Genomic DNA, 24,107 nt, shown 5'->3' on the forward strand with positions numbered 1-24,107 from the left:
CTACATACTTGCACATATGCATGTGAAACTTTAACTTTCTTTCAACTCTGCACATAAAATTGTCATTTTTTCCTTTTTTACTCTAGTTTTTTGTGTTTTTCTTATATTTTCTATTTTGTTTTCTATTCTCTTCTAAGATTATATTAAGATTATATTTGGTGAATGGAAGAACAGCGAAGTAAGAATTTCATTGTATGGTGTATCTGCCTGTTCTGCTGTACATACGACAATAAAGCTCTTGAATCTTGAATAAAACAAGCATGATGCTGTCTTTATAGTTGGATTGTAGTGCAGTGTTGTAGTTTCTGAGCCAGCATACACACACATTCAGAATATAATAATGATCCCTAAGGACTTTTTATTGATATATTTCATCATTGTGAAAACTACAGGCAGTTCAACATAGTCACCAAGACAGACGTCTACCCACCACCTTGCAATAACAAGGCCATTGACACCCTCTTTGGAGAAGTTCACCCTGAGTGGGGCCTATGGCACATGCAGATGATACTGTTCAGCATGTTTATTGAACCCATCTGTCACCACACACTCAGAAAAACTAAGAGTTTTTGGTCACAACTAAACTATAGACGTATGTGAGTCCTCACCTCATTTAAAAACATTGATGTCATTTATAGTAGCATTGCAACTGTTTTCTTCCAGGTCCAAAAAAGAGGATAGGGAGAATCAAGCACTGCTACTACTAGCAAAGCAGAAACTACTGTGTCTCACAGTAACGTCTCCTGGCAGTGGTAGCAGGGCCTAACTCTGTAGTTTTGATTTCACTCTATGGACCAACCACATCTGCATTTCCAGAGTGAAGCCACAATGGAACATTTTAACCAAATTTTAACCAAATCCCAAACATACAGTGTTTGGTGGCCGTCTGTAGCTGGGGAATGAACACAGCCTCCAGGCCAGTAGTGCTGCTCTAGCCTGCTCTTAAGCAAGCAAAGTATTTGATCAGTGTAGTAAAGTTTTGTTTCAGTAATGTCTCAGTCCTTTTGACTAATAACATATTTTTCTTGATTTTTTTAACTGAAATGCAGAGGCCAACAGATAGAATTTGAATGGATAATTCAAGTGGCCCTATTTTCACCTTGCTACAATACAAAAATTGCTACAATATTAAAAGATGAGCTTGTGTGCATCCTTTCCGATGTCTGATTGATTCATTCAGCTCAGCAAAATGAGGTATTTTACATGTTTACCAATAGATTATAGACCCGTGTTTGAACTCTTGGATGTGTGCCTTGGTTTGGTGACTCACAAAAAAGACAGGTGTCCCAACAATATTGTGTTTCCAAATAAGATTATATAATCTTGTATTCAAGGTGGCCTAATTTATTTGGAAGTAAACTGCTCCTACTTTTTATCATGACATTTTATAAATGATGTGAATGCTAGACCTCTGAACGAGCCTTATTCCTTAAATGATGTTTTTATGCTATGATCCTATTGCTCTTCAATATGTGTTTGCTTACAAACAACAAATGTGCACATGCTGCTTTTTTCCTTATTGGGGACATCTTCCTCCTCAGTCCCCATGTCCATTATTTTTTTCAATTACAAAGAAATTCACAATACACTAGAAGAATACATCCAAATATTGCTATTGTATATTCAAATTAAAGACTAAAATGTAATTATGGTAATCAAATATGTTTTGAATGAAGAGTTTGATGAAGGAAATGGCACTTAGCTCTGAAGACTCCACAATAAGCTGGGAATGTTCCTTCCCACATACTAAAACACTGCTACAATTACTAATAATAATAATAACAACAATGGCAGTACAAACTGTTTCGGTGTTTTACTAGTGTATTAGCTGTTAATCTTATTTATCTCTCTACTTTTCCCAAGCATGAGCATAACAATTCAAAATATTTCACTTCGCTGCTTAATGTATTAACACAGTTACCTTTCTACGGAAGAAAATTCGCCAGATATGACCTCTTATCGCCTGACCACTTATACCATATATAATGGGATTGAACAAAGGTGGACATATCATAAAATATAGAGACATGAAAGTTCGAAATTCATAAGGCAAATAACTAATATTGAACCGACTTTGTATGATCTCAAAGAAAATTCCAACAAAATAATTCAAAACACCAAGAAGGTGAGGTGTACAGGTTTGAATTGCTCTAATTTTAGATTCTTCAGAATAAATGCAGACTCGCAAAATCTGTGCATAAGAAAACAATATCATGAGGATCTGAGGAAACATAAAAATAGACATAGTTGAAAGCCCAACTATGTTATTAATTGTGATGTCTTTGCAAGAGAGTTTAACAAGTTCAAAATTTACACAGTGTGTCTTGCTTATAACCGCACCACAAAAGGTCAAGTGTATTGTTAACGACTCATATAACAGAAACGTAGTGAAAGGATAAACCCAAGTAAAAACTATAAAAATCTGAAGCTTTCTTTGAGACATCATATTGTGATAATACAGTGGGTGACAAATTGCAGTGTATCGGTCATAGCCCATAAAAGCTAATATGGTTAGTTCAACAATATTGAAAGTGTGCAAACAGAATATTTGTATTAGACAGTTTGCCAAAGATATCTTATGCAGCTGAGTAGTGAGGTTAAATAACAGATGAGGAATCAAACTTGTGCTGCCATAGATCGAATTAAATGATAGATTGCACACAAAGATATACATAGGCTCATGCAATGTCCTTTCACAGTAGATGACTGCAATCAGAAGTAAGTTCAGAAGAAAAATTAAAGCATAGAGAAAAAGGAAAACTACGAAGTATAAATGCTTCTGCTGGTCCATTATAGCGTAGCCATCCAGAATGAATGTTGTAAAAGTTGATTTGTTTTCCATAGCAGTTTGTAATTTTTCTATTTTTCTAAAAAAAAAAATGAAGAAAAAATGAATACATTATATTGCAGTTTTTAAAACATCAATGCATCTAGACCCATCAAATATATTCAGGCATATATATTCAGTTGTCCTTTTGCACATATGGTACTTTATAGCAAGGTAATCCAAGCACTCTAGATCTGCATGCATGAAGCTGCAGATTTAGCAGACTTGTCAGCAGAGTTCAAGATATTTAACAAACAGCTCATTTTAAAGTATTGTTGTACTATTTCTGTATAATCTAGAATTCAAGGCGGCTTAATTTATTTGGAAGTAAACTGGTCCTGCTTTTTATCGAGACAACATTTTATAAAAAATGTAAATGCTAGACCTCTAAACAACAAGCCATATTCATAAATGATGTTTAACAAACATGCAGTGCATTTTCTTCAGGTTGAAGAAGAACAAATTGTTGTTGATATAAGTTAAACATCACCAACATTACTTATACAAAATAACTAAATCTGAGTAGTACATAACAAAGTTAATATAGAACACTAGAGATACTTCACTCCGCACAGCTATTCTTCAAACAGAAGAAGAGATGGTCAAATGAACTGGTTTGCTGTCAAGCTGACTTTTATATCTCTGGGAAATGGGAGGATCTGCAAAGTTAGAAGCTCTTGAATTGACATATTGAATATTGAATAGTAATAATTGAAAGTAATGAATATTACTATTAATGTTTCATTTACACCAAGATTTGAATGTTTCATTCATAGCTTTATTAAATTAAAATGTATTTCCTAAACTGGATTAACATGTTATGTTAAATAATGTTTCAAAATGATAATTAAAATGCTGTATATATGAAATTATAAAGTTCACATTCTAAGGTCTTAATAATATTGTTTACCTTAATACTTTCAGCAAGTATTCACATGATTGGCATGGGTCTTGATGTACTGCTGGCAGGTGGGAAAGCCAGATGCCAGGTGATACATTAATGTTTGGTAAATAATCATTTCTGACAAATGAGGCTTCCTATTGTTCATTTACCCCTTAAAATCTGAGGGTTATGACATACTAAGGCTTATTATTCAGTAACTACAGGGACTTCAGTGCAAACTGGTTGAGTTATTCTTAGGTTATAGAAGAGTGTAATAATACTTTGTGCTCACTGGTGGGCCCTGGACATTTTTAAGGGGTTAAATGGTTATTAAACTTATTCAAAAATACCTGAAGAAGCTGACAGGTATAATGCTGATGCATGGAAAAAGACAAAATAAGATAAGTATATCCACCAAGATCTGAGGTTTAACAGTACAGGTGAATGTGAGCTCATTATTTGGCAAGCAGCAATATTGTTGACCTTTTTATTTGTGTTATAAAGGCTTATTAATGATTTTAAGGTGTTTATGACATAAATAACAGCCAAGAATAAACTATTTTTATGGGTCATCTCATTGTAAAGTGGTATCTTATCAGGTACCTGACTTATCTCAGTTTTCAAAGGACAAATTGAGACAAAATAAATTCATAAGCTCTTGAATAGCCCACAAATCCTTGTGCTGTGTTTTCAATTGTTTTGTGATCAGGAATGCATCTTTTTAGACCAGAGTTCTTAAAATCCAGTCTCACTGCACTCTCTTGGCACTCCAGGCCTAGATTTAACTCCCATCCAGGCTTACGTTCCTCAGTTTCCTCTCAAAAGTCTCCACTGTAACAAAAATCAGTGAGCTGAACAAGAGTGAAGGCAAGAGGCTACAATCAAGGAGGAGCTGGAACCATTAACTATATGTATGATATATTTGGTGTATACACTTGTTGGTTGTCATTGGTCACTGTCATTGGATGTTGGTGATGAAAACTTGAAGCTGCGCTCAACCTATTTTCACCTTCACAGGATTTTCATCTTCAGTTCATGTGAACTATGCATTCAGAAGATGATAATAATGTCACTGAATTATTGAAAGTAATAAGTACATGATGAATCTGATTGTGCTTAATTTGTCCACTCATATAGCTACACCAAAATGCACTGGGAAAAATAAGGGGGAAATCTGTCTCTATCTGATTCAATAAGACAAATGCAATAAATCACAATGAATTATTTTACGCGGTTGACATCCCTAAACACCTATACGTGATAATGAATGAATAGTGGTGTCCCTCACATTTAAAAAGGATCTGGTAGACTTTTGGAACTTTCAGAGAGTTTGCCAGAGATGCCAACTTAATGGTGAAATAGAATTGATCACATAAACAAAACAGGAACAGTTTTAACACAAAAAATGGACAAACAAATAAAGAATCTTCCTATTGCAATTAATACACAATTCAATGTGTTATTGTTAAGTACTTATTTTAAAGACACTAATCAGTCCATGGTGAATTGCTTTTATATATTCTTGCAGCCCTGCGGCCTTGCAAACTTGATTTAATGACATTGAGCACTTCAGTGAATGTCGCTTAACAAAAGTCCAAAGTCAAATGTGTGATCAGAGTTTAAAGGTCTACAGTCTGAATATTTGGCTTGAGCAAATGTCCACATCTTAGCAGACTGTGGTTGTAACATGTACAGCCTTTCCACCATTTACACTCCATTAGGGAGGGAATGCCACATCAATTAAGTTGTGTTTTGTAAGTGACTTGTGCAATAGCTTTTTCTAGTGCATTACATTAATTTATATTTCATTGTTGTATCAAGAAAATGTCTGCTTTTACTTGTAAAATAAAAGTCAAAAAGGAATGGGACTTATACCAGTATATTGACATTAGGCCTTATCTTCTTACCTAAAATGTGAAAACACTGATGTTTTTTGCCCACATACAGTTGCAAAACTGTTGCATCATCATGCAATCTCACGGGAGGTCATTATAGCCATGGTCTGGTGCTGTCCTCTAGCCTCCTGTTTACTGTCCACTGAGGGCTCAGTTTGTTGACTTTGTACACTGTTCTCAACAGTGGTTACTTTAAATTGCTTCCTTGGGAACTGAAATGTTGGGCAAAGTAATGACCCTTAATAAACATGTTTATCTGCTCACTTGTTTGTCAGGCTGTACCACCTGCCCACCTCCATGCTGCCACGATCCACCCGAGGATAACAAAGTAATCTACTGCTCAACCACAAAGCAGTCTTAATTAATCATGTCATCAGACTTTCATCACAACATCACTCAAAACATTTATATTTTTGTAATGCTTTTTATGCTTTGCAAGTGTTGAAGCCTTGCTATTATTTTTTTTTCAAATACTTGCATGTCACAAAATTGATGTGTGATGTAAATTAAAAGTCAAATGTAAAGATTCCATTTATATTACTGAATGTATTAAATATGTGTAAAGTATGAGCTAAAATAATATACATGAGAAAAAATAATGTATTTAAAATCATCATGAATCGGAAATCATAATGCATTTCAGACTTTCACACTGGCATTTCTAAGAGAAATACAGCATGAGGGAGGCCAGCTGAGCCTAAAACATGAAATTAAATTCTGCAGGGTGGTACATGACTGGCCTTTCATTTTTGAGAGAACTGCTCTTAAAACCTGGCTAGCAACTACAGTAAATTAGTACAGCCCAGAACAGACAGAGAAAAACACAGTGATTTGAATCTTAAGGTTGCAAAATGATCGCCTAGACCTTATCCCAGGCGCCCTGCCCTTTGCCTCAATTCAGTACAGATAAACAGTACAATTCAGTACTGGTAAACTTGACTGTAGAGCTGGGCAGTACAGCAATGTAATTAGATATGCTATCAACAATTACTGTCAAGAAACACAATGCTGAATTTTGACTTGCTTGAATTGGGACAGACCTAATTTAATTTAAACAGCATGCCAAATGATACAAATATTTGTGTGTTTTATTCTCATTTACGGTTGTTGACAAGGGGCTGCCAAATTAATGAATTGTTGCAGAACCTTAATAAGCCTGTTTAGGGATCTTTATTTTTGAAAGTGTATAGTACAGCTAATTTCCCATTCTCCCTACAGGGAATTTCCCAAATTGCAACACAAAACTATTAAAGGAAAATTTTGTCCTAGAAAATGTGGATGGTTCTGAGGAATTGTAAAATTATGACAAAATAATTTTTCATGGTTTCCCCAAAGCTACTGTATCTATATCTAAATTCCAGAGCACATCTGTTGTTACTTGATATTATTTTTCACTTAATCAGTTACTATAGGCAATAAAACTAAGCCAAAGCAAAGTAGCAGTGTACATCAATAATCTTACATTTTTTACAATAAACATATTTTTATATATGTGATAATTCACATATCTCTCAGCCCTACCTCACCCAGTTAGTGAATGCAGTGAATATAGTCTTCTAAACACAACAGAGGAAATTGTGGACTAGTGTAGGCTGCTCTACATGTCTAGCTACAGGGAGCATGCATGCATGAGCATGTGCAATCATAGTAACCCGTGAAGTCACAAGTAAATAACATGTCATCCCATCCACACAAGTATACAGTGGAATAAAATAATGTTCTTCTAGGGCCTTAATGCAACATGACCTATGTTTACACACAAAGCGACTACAGACTCAAAGCCCAGTGATAACCAAGACACAGTAAATACAAATACATTATATATTAAGCAGTTACAATACACATATGTGGACAATCCAAAAGTATGTAGGTATGGAGAACTGAACAGATTAAATAAGCAAATTAAAACTGAATTGTAAACTCTACTAACAGCAAGGTTTACTTTTAGCAAGGTGCCTCGTGGAGGACTGTTGCCTGTTTGTATCTTCTGCTGTGACAGCTTTGCCATCATTCAGGCCAAATGCAACCCAAGCACAATGAGGAAACAACCAAACCCCAAAAAACACAGGTTCTGAATTTGATCAAGTCAAAACTATATATACCCACTCTGAAGTGGATTTAGGATGGGATGATAGATTCAGTGTTGACCAGGTCACTGTGGTTGACTCCATCATCTGTAGATGATATTCAGAGACTACATTAGTGCATTATCAAAAATGTCATGGATTTTAGTAGTTTTAACTACTGGAGGATTAAGGAATTGGGTCAAATCAAGCTCTATTTTAGCCATTTTAGTTGCAAAAAACAAGGGAGAAAATGGAGACAAGTATTTTCTACTACCTGGTTTTGTAATAACATAATTTTTTGTAATACATCAATTTCAACAGGACTACTATTACTGAGGGAGTTCTAAGTTTGGCAAAAAATAGAAGATAATTTACTCTGGAATTATTACTCAGCAGACTACAGACAATGCAGATTCATACTGAATTAAAATCACTGATCTCATTGGTGATCACTTAAATTGTGAGGTTTCTGTACAGAACAGGTAGGCACAGGTAAAATGGAGCAAGGTGTTTATCACAAAAGGGGCTAGGCAAAAACACAGAAGTCAAACGAGCGGATCTCAAAACCAGAGTAGACAAAAACAAAAGGGCAAAACTAAGGCGAAGTTGAAAACGGGAAGCAAGGTCAAGTACCGGCAGGAGAAATCCAACAATACAGGGGCAATCCAAAGGCAAATGAAGAGACAGAATGGGTCATGCACAAAGTAGCAAAACAGAGACGTAGAAGGCTTAATAAGCACATGTGGACACAGTGGCAATACTTTGCAAAGTGTAATGGAAAGACTGAGTTTTAAAACAGGTGGTTAATGAGAAACAGCTGTCCGTAATCAGAACTCTGGTGATCTGGAGCGGAGATGATTGGTGGAGCAGTGTGGAGAGATTGTCACATGACTCTCAGAGGGATCCCTGGAGTTTTCAGTGTACTCTGTACTCGGTTCAGGGTCTTGTAGTGTACTGGAGGGATGTGCGACATAAATTAATAGGTCCTCAGGTAAAACTAATTCAGAATATGGCTTATGTTAATGTTAGTCCAGGTTGTTATCAAGGGAGCAAATATTAGACAGATACATGAAAGCAACAACCGGTCTTCTAGTGCCTTTAGCCTGGGGTTAGCCTTTAGCATAGCAGCCTGCTATCCACAACATTTGAGAATCTGCAGCTCAACAGCTACCGGTAACATGAATGACTAATATTTTCCACGTCCACGAGTCGGAGTGTATATGAAGCCATAAAAAAAAAAAAAAAGCTCTCTGAGGTCATATTACAAAAACGTCTTAAATTTGAAGTCTTATTTGTTTAGTCACCATGGCAACTTCAGTTAGGACTGGATTTTGGATGGAAGCTATTCTTATGTTCCTATTATAACTCCAGATAAGAAACAGTACTACAGAAACATTCTAACTTGAGAAAAGTTCCTAAATACTGTCCTAATGTTAAAACAACCCTGGTCCTAACTTCTGTTTTAACCATCTGTTTTTATCATTGATTATCAATTGTTACAGCTAGCATAGCTGACAAACTAGCATAATAAAACTACATTTATTTATATTTCACTAGATGTATACTTTGATATGAGTAACGCATCTGACAGTATGGGTTTGTAAACATGTGTTTAGTTAAGTCTTTAGATGGTTGCTTAAAAAAAATATGACACAAGGGCGTCACGTGCAAACAGCCGCTCATTAAGAGTGAGGAGCATGGGAGATAAATATAAAGAGAGTAGCAGTAAACAGGACCAGAATATTTAGAGATGCCTGCATATGTTGGAATTCTTACATACAACAAAATCAAACTGCATGAAAATGAGTAGTGCTTTGGATGTAACAGTTGTATTTATTTCTGTATGATTTATATAGAAAAGTTGATGAACCTTTCTTAAAGACCTCATCAGCTGCAGTTTATTCATTTACACTAACTCTGGCCTTTATATCTTAAGGAAACTGAAATCATTGCTTATGTATTGAATTATTTGTTTACCTTTTTATAGCATGTTGAATGTTCTTTTTGACCTTACTGTATTCATTTAGAAAGGAAACAGGACTTAATTTAAAAACATTTGCCATTTAAGGTTGTTCATCATTTTATCTATTAATTGGTTTATTTGATTTTACCAAACCTGAATTATGACTTCAGCGTATGATAACACATCAAACAATGTCATTTTCACTTTGACAGGAATTAAGGATTTAAGACCACAATATGTATTTCTTTGTTTGGCTCTGACTGTTTATCTATTAATCATTGTTTTAAACATTACACTGATTGTTACAGTTCTTTCAGAAAAGTATCTGCATGAGCCAATGTACCTCTTTGTATGCAGTCTCTGTTTTAATGAAATCTATGGAACAACAGGGTTTTATCCTAAATTTATATACGATCTATTGTCATCATCAAATGTCATTTCATATAATGGGTGTATGACACAGTCAGTTGTTATATATTCATCTTTTATGTGTGAGTACACAACTTTAGTCATAATGGCTTATGATAGATATGTAGCAATATGCAGACCATTAGAATATCATAATATTTTAAGAACCCAGACAGTGGCAAAGGCTATTCTGTATTCATGGACTTTTCCGTTTATTGTAGGTCTCCCAAATACTATATTAACCAGCCAACTGCCATTATGTGGATCAAATATAGACAGAATTTATTGTGATAACTGGTCTGTTGTAAAACTGTCTTGCATTCCGGCTACAGCAGTCAATGCATTTGGCTTTACTGTACTCTTCATATTTATGGCACATGCTTTGATTGTAATGTTTTCATATCAAAGATTAATTGTTGCTTGTAGAAATTCTAGTGATAGCAAAAGAAAGTTTATGCGCACATGTGGGCCACATTTTGTGTCTCTGCTGAACTTCACTATAGCTGTGCTTTTTGATATAATGTTTAGTCGCTATGGATCAAAAGACTTTCCGGAGCATCTGCAGAACGCTTTCCAAGTTGAGATACTTGTTATTCCACCTATTCTTAACCCACTTATATATGGCCTTAAGCTCTCAGAGGTCCGCAAAAGGCTTTTTCTAAAGTGTAAAAAAAGCAAAACATTAGCATTTTGTTAATCAAAATGATTGCTGGAGATACTTTTGTTAGATTCTTTATTGTTATCAGATCAGTTTCCTCCTGTCTTGTCACCAAATGTCTTTTGTGCAAAATATGTTCTTTATCCAAGCATCTCTTTGATAATTAGTTTGGTCTAATTACAGAAATGTATGAAACACTGAAAGGCCTATGAGTATGAAATCAAAGTAGTCTCTAAAAACAAGAGGCATCTCACAAGTTACAATAATGAAATTTAACAATCAATATTAGTCAAAAACATTTTATTGCATACTTCAAGCAACCTACAGTCTAGCATTTCAATCATTTTTAGAAAGTGACAGCATCTAAAAAAATAATACGATGAAAAATGCAATGCGGTCTGTGCATGGCCAGTGCCAGCTTCACAGTTTCATGGTATAAGGTGTGTATCATCACTGCTAGTCTTCATTTCAGTCTTTTGACACTGAAAGGAGGTCTGGAGTTGCCTGATTGTATCTTCTGCTGTGACAGCTTTGCTACCACTCAGGCCAAATGCAGCCAAAACACACTGAGGATATAAATCCAACCCCAAATATCACTCTCAATGGTGATCACTTAAATTACAGTAGGTCCTCAAGTAAAACTAATTCAGATTGAATAGGGATTAAGTTAATGTTTGTTCAGTTAGTTACCAAGGGAGCAAACATTAGACAGATATATGAAAGCAACAACCTGTCTTCTAGTGCCTTTAGCCTAGGGTTAGCCTTTAGCATTTGAGGTTGGGATAGTGTAGTGGTTAACACCTCTGCCTTCTACACTGCAGACTGGGGTTCAATCCCCACCTGGGTAAAACACCCTACACTATACCAATAAGAGTCCTTGGTCAAGACTCCTAACACCACCTTGGCCTACCTGTGTAAAATGATCAAATTGTAAGTCGCTCTGGATAAGAGCGTCAGCCAAATGCTGTAAATGTAAATGTAGCATAGCAGCCCACTATCCACTTCAGCTGAGAATCTGCAGCTCAACAGCTGCAACTGGTAGCATGAATGACTAATATTTTTAAACTCCAGCAGAGTCTCAGAGTTGGAGTATATAAGATGCACATGTAATACAATTTGAGAAATTTGTAATTAAACAGTGTTTAGCATCACAGCTGCTGCATGCCTATAATATCTAAAGCTGAATTATTTTAAATATTTTGAAAGGCAGATTTTAAATAAAATTCCATCTGTACACAACATTGCTAACTTTAGCTTGTTGTTCTCCTCAATGAGAAGTCATTTAAGTCAGTCAAGTAAGCTATATTGTCAATTTTAATGATGATTTGAAGACAGTTACAACAGTAGTAAGATTGAGATAGGCTTTCTGATTTCCTAGCAGTAATATTGCTCTCTGGGGTTGTACTACAGAAAGATAAGATAAGATAAGATAAGATAAGATAAGATAAGATAAGATAAGATAAGGCTTTATTGTCATTCGCATCACATGTGGTACATGAGGTGGAACGAAACATTGTACTCATGGTCCAGTTAACTCCCAAAATAACATAAACAATAAATAGAAGGTGCAAATAACAGCAGCATGAGTACGAGGTAGAAGCTGTACATCTTAATACTGGTAATGTATAAAGTGACGTGTAGGGGTGATATAGTGGGGGCACTGATTCAGTACAGCAGCAGAGATAAATATGTGGACATAAAGTACCATTGCAGTGATTGTCTAATTGGAATTTAAGAGTCTTACTGCTTCAGGGAAGAAGCTGTTCCTCAGTCTGGTTGTTTTACTCTTAATGCTCCGCAACCTTCTACCTGAGGGGAGCGTGACAAAAAGTGTGTGTGCTGGATGAGTGGGGTCCTTCATGATGCCAGTGGCCCTTTTCTTGCATCTGGAGGTATAAATGTCCATGGTGGTGGGAAGGCTGACTCCAACAGTCCTCTGTGCAGCATTCACCACCCTCTGCTGAGCTTTCCTTTCTGCCATAGAGCAGCTTCCGTGCCACACAGTGATGCTGGAGCACAGAACGATCTCCACCACACATCTGTAGAATGAGGTGAGGACTGAGCTCCCGAGTCCAGCATGCCTCAGCCTTCTGAGAAAGTAGAGGCGCTGATGTGCCTTCCCGATCAGGCTGAAAGTGTTATTACTCCAGGTAAGATTTTTACTTAGGTGTACACCCCAGTACCTATAGCTGGAGACCACTTCCATTGCAGATCCTCCAATGTGTAGGGGGAGGGGAGGGATGGTGTTGCCCCTTCTGAAATCCACAATCATCTCCTTTGTCTTCTTCACATTGATGCAGAGATTGTTCTCACTGCACCAACTCTCCAGGTGTTCCACCTCCTGCCTATAGCCAGACTCATCACTATTTGTGATGCATCCAACCACTGCCGTATTGTCCGCAAACTTTACAATATGACAGTCTGGATGGATGGTTGAGCAGTCATATGTGAGCAGTGTAAACAGGAGGGGGCTCAGCACACAGCCCTGAGGGGAGCTGGTGCTGAGGATAATGGTGGAGGAGGAGATGTTGTGGATCCTCACAGACTGTGGCCTGTTAGTCAGGAAGTCCAGGACCCAATTGCAGAGAGAGGTGCTCAGTCCAAGTGTATGGAGTTTGTAAGCCAGGGTCTGGGGAATCATGGTGTTAAAGGCCGATGTGAAATCCACAAAGAGCATACGGACGTAAGAGTCCTTACTCTCCAGGTGGGTGAGGGCAGTGTGGACCACCGGGGAGATGGCATCCTCTGTGGATCGGTTTTTAAGAGGATCGGATCAGATTTAAGAAACATCTTAAATCTGAAATCTTATCTGTTTAGTCACCATGACAACTTCCGTTAAGACTGAATTTCGGACAGAAGCTATTAAAGAACAACAGTTTCTAAGTTCATAATCCTATCTTAACTCCACATAAGAAACAGTACTACAGAAACATCCTAACTTGTCAAAAGTTCTTAAATACTGTCCAAACGTTAAAACAACCCCGGTCCTAACTTCTGTTTTAACCATCTGTTTCTATGATTTTTAGGTAATTGTTACAGGTAGCATAGTTGACATAGTTGACACACTAGCATAATGATGCTACATTTATTTATATTGCAATATGTTGATTTGACTTGTGAGATGTTGTTGTTTTCTAACTCTGCATTTGGAAATCCCAGATACCGCAGACACAATCTCCACCATCCTCTCTTATTACCTTCATGCTGATGAAAATTCATCAGATAAAATATTACAGTGATGGTGGTGAATAAGACAGAGTTCAACGTGTGTCTGTTTATTAGGAGGAATAATGTTAGCATGGTCAGTTAAAGTATTTGGGAAACTGGCAGTGAAACTGGTGAGCAGTGATGCTCTGATAAATATGTAGGGGGAATGTTCACAATATTCTTAATCTCCAGTTTATTGCACTTTAGTTTTTTGTCTGGAACTTTTTACATTTGTAAAATTATATGTAACTTTTTTAGCATTATTTTGGCTATGTGTTTGGTTTTAGCTGTGCTCGGATTATTGGTTGCTTGGCAACAGACATGAAAGTTGATTGTCGTCTTCGATTGAGTAGTGTAGGACTTCCTGTAACTTGAGATAAGATACTGTAAGACAAGATTCCTAAATTAAGATAAGATTTGTTTCTGTAATATGAATTTGTGAAAAATCTTTTTTTGACCTGTCAGATCTAAACTTAGGACAAAAAAGGCAATATCTCTAGATGTATGCTTTGATATGAGTAACGCATCTGACAATATGGGTGTGTAAACATGTGCTTAGTTAAGTCTTTAGATGGTTGCTTAAAAAAAATATGACACAAGGGCGTCACGTGCAAACAGCCGCTCATTAAGAGTGAGGAGCACGGGAGATAAATATAAAGAGAGTAGCAGTAAACAGGACCAGAATATTTAGAGATGCCTGCATATGTTGGAATTCTTACATACAACAAAATCAAACTGCATGAAAATGAGTAGTGCTTTGGATGTAACAGTTGTATTTATTTCTGTATGATTTATATAGAAAAGTTGATGAACCTTTCTTAAAGACCTCATCAGCTGCAGTTTATTCATTTACACTAACTCTGGCCTTTATATCTTAAGGAAACTGAAATCATTGCTTATGTATTGAATTATTTGTTTACCTTTTTATAGCATGTTGAATGTTCTTTTTGACCTTACTGTGTTCATTTAGAAAGGAAGCAGGACTTAATTTAAAAACATTTGCCATTTAAGGTTGTTTATCATTTTATCTATTAATTGGTTTATTTGATTTTACCAAACCTGAATTATGACTTCAGCGTATGATAACACATCAAACAATGTCATTTTCACTTTGACAGGAATGAAGGATTTAAGACCACAATATGTATTTCTTTGTTTGGCTCTGACTGTTTATCTATTAATCATTGTTTTAAACATTACACTGATTGTTACAGTTCTTTCAGAAAAGTCTCTGCATGAGCCAATGTACTTCTTTGTATGCAGTCTCTGTTTTAATGAAATCTATGGAACAACAGGGTTTTATCCTAAATTTATATACGATCTATTGTCATCATCAAATGTCATTTCATATAATGGGTGTATGACACAGTCAGTTGTTATATATTCATCTTTTATGTGTGAGTACACAACTTTAGTCATAATGGCTTATGATAGATATGTAGCAATATGCAGACCATTAGAATATCATAATATTTTAAGAACCCAGACAGTGGCAAAGGCTATTTTGTATTCTTGGACTTTTCCGTTTATTGTAGGTCTCCCAAATACTATATTAACCAGCCAACTGCCATTATGTGGATCAAATATAGACAGAATTTATTGTGATAACTGGTCTATTGTGAAGCAATCTTGCATCCCAACTACAACCATCAATACTTATGGCTTTGTGCTTCTTTTCATATTTATGGCACATGCTTTGATTGTCATGTTTTCATATCAAAGATTGATTGTTGCTTGTAGAAATTCTAGTGATAGCAAAAGAAAGTTTATGCGCACATGTGGGCCACATTTTGTGTCTCTGCTGAACTTCACTATAGCTGTGCTTTTTGATATAATGTTTAGTCGCTATGGATCAAAAGACTTTCCGGAGCATCTGCGGAACGCTTTCCAAGTTGAGATACTTGTTATTCCACCTATTCTTAACCCACTTATGTATGGCCTTAAGCTCTCAGAGGTCCGCAAAAGGCTTTTTCCAAAGTGTAAAAAAAGCAAAACATTAACATTTTGTCAATCAAAATGATTGCTGGAGATACTTTTGTTAGATTCTTTATTGTTATCAGATCAGTTTCCTCCTGTCTTGTCACCAAATGTCTTTTGTGCAAAATATGTTCTTTATCCAAGCATCTCTTTGATAATTAGTTTGGTCTAATTACAGAAATGTATGAAACACTGAAAGGCCTATGAGTATGAAATCAAAGTAGTCTCTAAAAACAAGAGGCATCTCACAAGTTACAATAATGAAATTTAACAATCAATATTAGTCAACAACATTTTATTGCATACTTCAAGCAACCTACAGTCTAGCATTTCAATCATTTTTAGAAAGTGACAGCATCTAAAAAAATAATACAATGAAAACTGCAATGCGGTCTGTGCATGGCCAGTGCCAGCTTCACAGTTTCATGGTATAAGGTGTGTATCATCACTGCTAGTCTTCATTTCAGTCTTTTAAGGCTGAAATGAGAGACCTTTAATAGCACCTTACACTGAGATATAAAATAGACTTGATTAAAGTTAAATCCATTTGCAACAGTCAAAAACATGATTACAAAAACAAGACTATTTTAAAAACAATGTAGTCTGTTTAAGCAGAAATTTCTATCTGCTTAAAGTCCACTTATACAGTTTTCCCCATACATCCAGTTTAATTGACAGTTTTGCTAAAACAATCATTTGGATAAATATGTATTAAAATCCTTAAACTTAAAATAGTTTATTAATTGCTTTAAAATTGAATAATTTCCCACTTGCAGTGTTGGTACTATTATTATAAAGTGTAACGTGACAGAACCACTCAGACACTCGCAGATAAAAGAGGGAAAAAAAGGCTTTACTGTTAGTAATTGTCAACCAAAATCATTGTCAGGAAACAGGCACAGGTCAAATCCAGTAAGACCAGCGAGTAAAGACGGACAAACATAACGGGCAAAAAATAGTCCAAAAGTGATCAGGCAAAAACGGGTAAGTCAAAATACAGGAGATCAGTCAAAGTCACACACAGTATAATATATAAACACTTAGTAGCTCAAGAAATAAGCAATACTTCACACTGAGCTATTCTAAAAGTCTGGGCTTTATATTAAAGCTAATGAGAGGTCAACAGGTGTTACAGATTAGTATTCAGGTGAGTTAGGGGGCACATTAGAGGGCAGTGAGCACACTTGCCCGGAGCAGTGGACAGCCCTAACCACGGCACCCGGGGAGCAATTGTGGGTTAGGTGCCTTGCTCAAGGGCACTTCAGTCATGGACTGTCAGCCGAGGGGATCAAGTGTTTCAATCTGACATTGATTTTTAATTTTTCCTTGAATAAGTGAAGTTTCAGAACAGAACACTAACACCAATTTAACCAACTTTAAGTTTTTCCATCTCAAGCGTACACACAATGGCTTTTGGCTATAAGCCAAGGACTGGCAAGAAGGTTATTAACTGACATTGTCAGAAATCTCCAGATTTTCAGTTATAATTCTTTACCCAATGATTATGAAGAAGGTCTCTAAACAAAATTCTCATATTTACTGCTGTAAGACATAATTCTTTAGGATACTTTGTCCTAGCAGTAAATGTGCTGTGAACATTGTTTACATTGGCAGCATTTCATTGTATTTGTGTTTGTGTGGGGCAGTCATGGACTGGAGGTTAGGGAACCAGCCTCGTGACCGGAAGGTCGCCGGTTCGATCCCCAGAGCTGACTGCACATAACTGAGGTGTCCTAGAGCAAGATGCCTAACCCCCAACTGCTCCCTGGGCACTGTGGATTGGGCTGCCCACTGCTCCAGGCAAGTGTGCTCACTATCCCTTATTGTGTGTGTGCTCACTAGAGTGTATGTGGTGCTTCACTTCATGGATGGGTTAAATGCAGAGGTGAAATTTCCCCATTGTGGGACTAATAGGGGTCTCTTAATTAATCATTTTTTGTTTACTGTTATGCTATAGATAGGTAGCAGACTTACTAGATATTATGTTATGCTTCAAAGTGTGCATTCAAAATGTAGCTATGCTATGTGATTCTGAAATACACTAATAGTATATTATTAAAATACTCCAGTTCAAACATCTCTGGCTGAGGCACATTTGTAAATATGAAAATATGTTTGTCTATCCACATGGTTCATGATTAGACATTCTATATAAACGTTAAGTTCACTTTTGGATTTCACTCTACCGGTTCTGGATGCTTTCTACCTACCTTTTGTTGGCATTTCATCACAGCATATCACTGCTTGGAGACTCCCTCACTGGACTGTTGCAGCCATCGTGTTGACTTCGCCTAGGCAACATCTCTGTTGATTTTTGTGAGTGATGTTACACTTTGAGTGATGTTAATCTGATCTTGCAGGTGGCTGATCTGTTCAAAGCCATACAGGCCCAGGGTGTTGTAAAGGTTGTATGCATTCACTTCTACCTTGCAATCCAATGTGGAACAGCAATGGGAAAGGCACAGGCTGACAGGTAAGTTGATGCAAGTGTTATAATGTTGATATTTTCTATAATCTACAGGAAAGTGTGAAAGCCCATCTTTCTTGACTAATCTAATCAGTGCAACCAAGGTGCTAGCACTTTCATGGATAAACCTGGCCCCTTGATTCATGGCATGACTTAACACACCCCGACAACACCGTTTCTGGGACTATTCTATGGGGCTATTTCACAGTTTTTCCACTTCCTGGAAAAGTGAGCATGCCTGTTCTTGTACTGCTTGCTGGCATGCAGCAAACACCTTTTCACCAACACCACCTGTAGATGGGCACACAGAAAAGAAGTTACCCCAAGTGATCTCTTTTCAGGAATCCATGGTCATGTTCATGCTCCAGATGATACAATCAGGATGCAAGTAGAATTTCTCTAAAGTATTATTCCAAGCTTAAAATTCACAAGAGTGTAGTCAAAAAAATGTAATTTGTGGAATTCATGTTCCTCAGGGTTCTAATCATAGCAACTCTTTGAAGTTGACTCAAGTGTGACATCTGTATCCCTACTCCTTTCCTTACAGTGGCATGGGTGAGTGGAGCTACTCTACAGTGGGGGTAGTCTTCTGATCCCTTCTGATCCCTTTGCATGGTCCCATATCTAAGTACACCACTTAGGAGCTTATACTTCAAATTTTAGTTTCTCTTTGCCACACCCTAATTGTGGGCAGTCCATGGTACTTGGGCGTATGGCTCAGTTCTACAGACTACACTCTTGTCCTCTTCCTTTTCCATAGCAATACCAGTTGTAGCATCAGTATTCACAATTGCTCCTCTCTAGGCCTCATCTTTTTTGCTCTCTTGTCTTTGAAAACAAAGAATTTAAGCTCCCCCTTTTCTCATGGCTTCTGATAATGCTATCTATATTATAGCATCTTGCTAATGGCTCGTTCAGTTGTGGACATGTGGTAGACATAACCATGCTGTGGCAGCAGTGAGACTTAAAAACATGTAAACAGTTGTTGTTGTGGGTTTGGGGATATGTAAGTGTTTTGTTGTTTTGTAGGTGTGCTAGTGTGCTGGACTGTGGGGCTGATTGGGGTTGTTTTGTGTTTGTGAGATGTACGGTTGAAGGTGACCAACACTGCCTCCCGGTTATTAAGGAGTACAAACAGCAGGTTTCCCTTGCTGTTGTGTTAATAAAAGGGGATTTGTTTGAAGGCGTGTCAGCCAAGACAGCCCCACAACATCCAGAGCCTTGAGGAACTCAGGACGGATCTCATCCACCCCTGGAGCCTTGCCACCAAACAGCTTTTTAACTACCTTAGTGACTTCGGCCTCAGTAATGGACAAGCCTATTCCCGTGTCCCCAGACTCTGCCTCCTCACTGGAGAATGTGTCGGTGGGATTGAGAAGGTCCTCAAAGTATTCCATCCACCACCCAATGACATCTTCAGTCGAAGTCAGCAGCACACCATCTCCACTATATACAGTACTAGTGGCACACTGCTTTCCCCTTCTGAGACGCCTGACGGTTTGCCAGAATCTTTTCGGAGCGGAGTTAAAGTCACTTTCCAAGGCCTCACCAAACTCTTCCCACACACGGGTTTTTGCCTTGGCAAAGACTGAAGCTGCAGATTGCTCGGGTTCTGCCCCCTGTTTCTTGTCTCCACCCTTGATTGTTTCCACCTGTTTTCCACCTGTGTCTTGTGAACCCTTGTTAGCCCTCTTCTATTTATGCCCTATGTTTTCCTTAGTCTAGTGCTGGTCATTGTTTGAGCTGTTTGGATATATGTTTGCTGCGTGTATGCTTGTTGGCTGTACTGTTTGTTCTGTTGGAACTGTTTGTCTGTTTTGAGGTTTTGTCATGTCTGACTTTTGTGCTATTACCCTCAATAAAAGTCCCCTCGCTCCCCAGTGTTACAAAAAACATCATTAGGACTAGAAGGGATACAGAGAATACTTGTATTCTGTGCTTTTGCTGGTTGCTTAATTATGCTTTCTTTCTTCATGCAAATAATTTCCAATGGTTTTGTAGCAGCAGTGATTGTATTTTCCATCGAATCATATTGGCATGACATTGTACAAGAACAAACAGACAGAATTCAGACACTCGCAGACCACACACACAAGACCAAGGTCAGCCAGTCCAGTGTCAAAAGCCAGGTCACAATGTGGGAAGTCCAAAAAGCACTCTCCAAAATCCAGAAACAAGATCAAACCAGAAAATACAACAATACTGAAAGGGCAAGGAAAAAGGTAAGGTTGACAAACAAACAAGGTAGTGGTCATACATGGTAAAGCAAACAGACAGATAGATAGAAGGCCTGGTTGTGCTCTGGAACAAAGATAATACTTCACAAAGAGCATAAGCTAAAGCCTGGGCTTATATGCTGAACTAACAAGTAATTAGAAAGAAGGAACAGGTAAACAGTAGTCAGGTGAGGCAGACCATGATTGATTGATTGATTGATAGTAGAGGTGAGTGTAGAGCCATGATAGATAGATAGATAGATAGATAGATAGATAGATAGATAGATAGATAGATACTTTATTGATCCTGAAGGAAATTTAGCAGCCAGTACCAGACACACAACACTATACAGTAACCGTAAATGGGTGTAGACATATAACAAGAATTTAAAAAACCAGATCCTATCTACAGGCATATATACAAATAGAAAAAAAAACAGTCTGTGATATCTATAACCTGAGATGAGAAATGCAGTGCAATAATGACTGTACAAAAATTTACAGGTGACGGCATATAATAACCACAGAATGAATAGATAAATATGTGCATGTATTGTACCACATAAAGTGCCTAGTGTCCAGATGTGCAAGATGCGCAATGAGGTATGTAGAAAGTGCAATATGTGCAGCACGCTGTCTATATGTGTAGATGAATAGATAAACACAAGATAAGCATGAGATTCAGATTCAGTCTATTCAGTCTATTCAGATTCAGGGAACTTTGGGTTCTGTGGGTTGTGCAGCTCTGAGACAGCAACCTGCCACTAAACATGCTCCTCCTGTCCATGATGATGGTGTGCAGTGGGTGGCCATCATCCTCCATAATGGAGAGCAGTTTGTGTAATGTGAGGGAGATCAGAGATCATGTGATTTGCTATGGTGCTCTGGGTAATGGAGTCTGGAGGTTGGGAGGTAGTGACTGCGGGACACACTGTGCAATATCCATAACTAGAAAAAAATGCTAAAACAAACAAATAACATATAGGAGCTAACTAATATTAACAGTAGGGGTGGGAATTAGAGTCAAATTTGATTCTCCTGAATGTTTTTAATTTAATGACTCTTTGAAAATTGTGATTTGTTTTGAGTTAGCAGTTAGCTGAGGTAGCTAGTTGACTGGGTAAATTAGGAGCATAAACATGCCTTTGTCTTTAGATAACACAAATTTAAGGAAATAAGCCTGCAATTGTTTTGTATAGTTAACATAAAGTCATTAACATTACAAACTGACTTTCCCTTAGATTACAACCAAATGAACTTACTCCCCATCCGTCATCTGTCTCTAGCTGAAGCACATAGCAGTGCCTAAGCAAATGAACCCACTTGTCTGCTTTGGCTTTAATTGCAGACCTAAATGTTAATTGGGACAGCTTTCCTCAAAGTTGGTCAACACATTCCTCTCTATCCCTACACTAATCTATGCATATGTTTGATGTAGTCTGTAAAGAGGAGTCACCATCACAAACTGCATAGAGAGCATATATAAGTCTGAGGTGAAGCAGGAGTGATACATTTGGCGGCATGGTGGAGACAATGATACTACTGCTTGTTCTAGTTTTTTGTTATGGATTTCATCATGTGGCTTTTATTTAGCAAAGCTGAATCATGCTTTTTCAAAGAAAGTTTACATCTGATAATATAAAGAAGAAATGCTGAAATGATTTGATTCTAATTTTACACTTTTTGAGAAGCCTCCTATTTTCTAACAATGGAAGACAACTCTTCACAGACGATATTTGTTTTGTCTGGAATGAAGGACCTGAGACCAAAATGCCTTTATGTTTTTCTTTCTCTCTCTGTTTATCTCTTAATCATTCTTTTGAACATGATGTTGATTGTGACAATCTTCGTAGAGAAGTCTTTGCATGAGCCTATGCATTTCTTTGTGTGTAATCTCTGCTTTAATGGACTGTATGGAACAACAGGATTTTATCCTAAATTTACATATGATCTGTTATCACCTTCACCTGTGATATCATATGTTGGGTGTTTTACGCAATCATTTGTGATTTACATATCTTTCATGTGTGAGTACACAACTTTAGTCATAATGGCTTATGACAGATATGTAGCAATATGCAGGCCATTAGAATATCACAACATTATAGGAGCTCAGACTGTAGCAAAGGCTATTCTTTACTCATGGACTTTTCCTTTCATGTTAGTGCTCCCAAACATTATACTTACTGGGCAACTGCCATTATGTGGATCAAGTATTGACAGACTTTATTGTGATAACTGGTCTATTGTGAAGCAATCTTGCCTCCCGACTACAACCATCAATACTTATGGCTTTGTGCTTCTCTTCATATTTATGGCACATGCTTTGATTGTCATGTTTTCATATCAAAGATTAATTATTGCTTGTAGAAATTCTAACAATAACAAAAGAAAATTTATGCGCACCTGTGGACCACATTTGGTGTCTCTGCTGAACTTCACTGTAGCTGTACTTTTTGATGTAATATTCAGTCGCTATGGAACAAAAGACTTCCCAGAGCATCTGCGGAACGCTTTCCAAGTTGAGATACTTGTTATTCCACCTATTCTTAACCCGCTTATGTATGGCCTTAAGCTCTCAGAGGTCCGCAAAAAGCTTTTTCAGAAGTTTAAAAAACACAAGAACAGCTTTTTGTAGATCAAAGTAACCTCTGTTATGTATTTTTATCACATTTTTTATTCTGTTTCATCAACTGAATTAAACTGCAAGAGTTGAATGTGGGTCCATGCTCTTCACTCTCATAATAGCTGAATCACTAGCCTGCAGATTAACAAGTTAAGTAATTATTCCATGTGTTGTTTTCAACTGAGCACTTCCTTGATATTATGCTTGTCATCTTATAGAACCAAACAGTGTATTAAAGTCCAAGAAGGTATAAGAGCAAATTAGACAATGAAAGCAGGAAGCAACTCACTCCTTGCAAATGTGGATGTAATAGTTAATCATAACATAATATTACCAGAAGACCTAAGCATTCAAAATTATCACTCAAATTCTATTGTGTAATATTTAAAAAAAAGAGACTATGCTTTATTTGGCAATTGTCCATCTGCACACTGCACACAGCAGCATCTAAATTATTTCACAGTTTATTCTGTTTTTTTCTTCACTGATTTTCTGATTTTGTTATCTTGATTTCGCTCATTTTATGTTTGAAAGTAAATATTAAGGAGTACAAATTGATGCAGATCATGCTGTCTTTTAAAATTAATTCCATGTTCAACAATTAAAAACTATAACATTTCTCTGTTTTAGCACACCTACTCAATCTTGTAATGAATTACTAGGTTGGGGGGTTGATTCCATAATGCAGACTTTCTGTGTTCAATTATATCTTGTGGCCTTTTAAAGACAAATTAAAATGCATAGAAAGACATAATATGTACCTAGTACCTCTCTAAACTTCTCACCTATACCTAAGCTTTAACTTTCACATGCTTTTTGTGCATTAGTCATTTTTTACTTTTGAAAAAGTCAAAATTTCGTGAGGTGTGAACATAAAATCATAAAATAATGACAGATGTTAATTTTATGAAATG

At 36.9% G+C, this 24,107-nt stretch overlaps 4 protein-coding genes across 4 annotated transcripts; 3 read left to right on the top strand and 1 right to left on the bottom strand.

Moving 5' to 3' along the window:
* Window positions 1-1,900: 1,900 nt before the first annotated feature.
* On the bottom strand, window positions 1,901-2,842 carry LOC119265419 (olfactory receptor 1-like). The gene has a single exon (XM_037546094.1). It carries the CDS (start codon window positions 2,840-2,842, stop codon window positions 1,901-1,903), a length of 942 nt encoding a protein of 313 aa, XP_037401991.1.
* A 939-nt stretch (window positions 2,843-3,781) lies between these two features.
* On the top strand, window positions 3,782-10,739 carry LOC108440184 (olfactory receptor 142-like). Its single transcript, XM_017718944.2, is given in 2 exon segments — window positions 3,782-3,816; window positions 9,740-10,739. Coding segments are annotated over 2 exon segments (1,035 nt in total).
* A 2,038-nt stretch (window positions 10,740-12,777) lies between these two features.
* LOC108440185 (olfactory receptor 142-like) lies at window positions 12,778-15,927 on the top strand. Its single transcript, XM_017718945.2, is given in 3 exon segments — window positions 12,778-12,850; window positions 13,727-13,739; window positions 14,919-15,927. Coding segments are annotated over 3 exon segments (1,095 nt in total).
* A 6,348-nt stretch (window positions 15,928-22,275) lies between these two features.
* Window positions 22,276-23,205, top strand: LOC108440186 (olfactory receptor 142-like). The gene has a single exon (XM_017718946.1). The coding sequence runs from the start codon at window positions 22,276-22,278 to the stop codon at window positions 23,203-23,205; it is 930 nt and encodes a 309-aa protein (XP_017574435.1).
* The last annotated feature ends 902 nt before the right edge of the window (window positions 23,206-24,107 follow it).

Source organism: Pygocentrus nattereri, chromosome 16, assembly GCF_015220715.1.
Source record: "Pygocentrus nattereri isolate fPygNat1 chromosome 16, fPygNat1.pri, whole genome shotgun sequence".
Lineage (NCBI taxonomy): Eukaryota > Metazoa > Chordata > Actinopteri > Characiformes > Serrasalmidae > Pygocentrus > Pygocentrus nattereri.

What these genes read in the sequence shown, in the direction of transcription:
- LOC108440186 (XM_017718946.1), top strand. Translation starts at nt 22,276, where the DNA reads ATGGAAGACAACTCTTCACAGACGATATTTGTTTTGTCTGGAATGAAG.
- LOC119265419 (XM_037546094.1), bottom strand. Translation starts at nt 2,842, where the DNA reads ATGGAAAACAAATCAACTTTTACAACATTCATTCTGGATGGCTACGCT.